This window comes from Temnothorax curvispinosus, unplaced genomic scaffold (genome assembly GCF_003070985.1).
Source record: "Temnothorax curvispinosus isolate PA1 unplaced genomic scaffold, ASM307098v1 QBEX01016540.1, whole genome shotgun sequence".
NCBI classification, from domain to species: Eukaryota; Metazoa; Arthropoda; class Insecta; order Hymenoptera; family Formicidae; genus Temnothorax; species Temnothorax curvispinosus.
The window spans coordinates 4,105-5,586 of NW_020226320.1; the positions used below are offsets into that span (position 1 = coordinate 4,105).

Consider the following 1,482-nt stretch of genomic DNA (forward strand, 5'->3'; position numbering starts at 1 on the left):
CTAAAAAGTATCCAAATACTTACAGGGTCATCCATCGGAAACTTGTTTTCTGTTACACTTTTATTTATTATATCAGTCGACTGAGTCGACGTCTCGACGTATATACACACGATAATAGCGGATTCCGCTTTTCCGTTTAAACGTGCGGAACTCAATTCGCGGAAACGCGGAATCTAGTTACTATTCTGTTTCGCGTTTCCGCGTTTCCGCGCTTCATGTACTGTCACCCTGACGGTCATCGATGTGCTGAGCAAGTATGCCTGGGCGATCCCGCTCAAGAGTAAGAGCGGAAAGGAGGTCGCGACGGCTCTCCGAAAGATCTTTTGCGAGGACGCGCGACACCCTAGGAATCTGCAAACGGACAAAGGAAAGGAATTCTACAACGCCGACGTGCGCAAAATCCTCGACGGGCACAAGGTGAATCACTACACTACGTATTCGGTGATGAAAGCGTCGGTGGTGGAGAGATTCAATCGCACGCTGAAAAACGACATGTGGAAGCTCTTCACGCTCCAGGGATCGTACAGATGGATAGACTCGCTGCCGCGCCTCTTATCGAATTACAATCGTCGCAGACACAGAACGATCCGAATGCGTCCGGCGGACGTGACGCCCACCGTCGCCGAAAAACTGCTGCGCACGGTGTACAATCGCGCGAAGATCGCCGCGCCGGCGAGATTTCGAATCGACGATCCGGTGCGCGTGAGCAAATTCGAAACGATTTTCGAAAAAGGCTACACTCCCAATTAGACCACCGAGATCTTTCGCATAGCCAAAGTACAAAAGACCAATCCCGTTACGTATCTGCTGAAAGACGTTCGCGGAGAAGCGACAGCCGGAGGATTCTACGAACACGAGTTGCTACGCATCTCCAATCCCGACGTCTATCTCGTGGAAAAAGTTCTGCGTAAGCGCGACAATCGAGCGTACGTGAAGTGGCTAGGGATGGACAGTTCGCACAATTCGTGGATAGATAAGGCGTCTATATTGTAAAAAGAAATACTTAGACATTCGTAGACACGCGCAACGCGTACTTTATTGTTAATAAAAGCTTACACATTCATTTTGGTTTGTTTCTTACGTGTTATTGATTTTTACGATAAAACAATTTTCTATAAAACCTATGATATTGTTTCTTTCTTTTACAACGGTATTCCGTAATGTTCCGTAATGTAAAATTCCCCACGGAAGCATTTCCTCGCTGTTCAACGTCACGTATCGCTTGTCGTCATGCGGACTGAGGGCTAGTTTTTGCTTCGACACGGTGTAAACCTCGTGCAACGTCGAGCGTATGCACGACTGGCGCGTCTTCAGCTCGCGGACGTTCCGCAGGCACGCCACGTATTCCTCGAACGTGATCCTCTTCGCGACTACGTTTCTCTTAACACTCTTTATTCTCTTGGTGTCGTTGCGTTCGAGTACCTTGTAAGTGTACATCTTCGCTCTGAGGCCCACGAACTCCGTCATGATCACGCCGTTGTT

At 48.6% G+C, this 1,482-nt stretch overlaps 1 protein-coding gene across 1 annotated transcript; it reads left to right on the forward strand.

The window, feature by feature from the left end:
• The first annotated feature begins 215 nt into the window (after positions 1–215).
• On the forward strand, positions 216–993 carry LOC112466744. Its single transcript, XM_025035010.1, has 3 exons — positions 216–280; positions 348–702; positions 751–993. Exons 1-3 carry the CDS (start codon positions 216–218, stop codon positions 991–993), a joined length of 663 nt encoding a protein of 220 aa, XP_024890778.1.
• Positions 994–1,482: the final 489 nt, after the last annotated feature.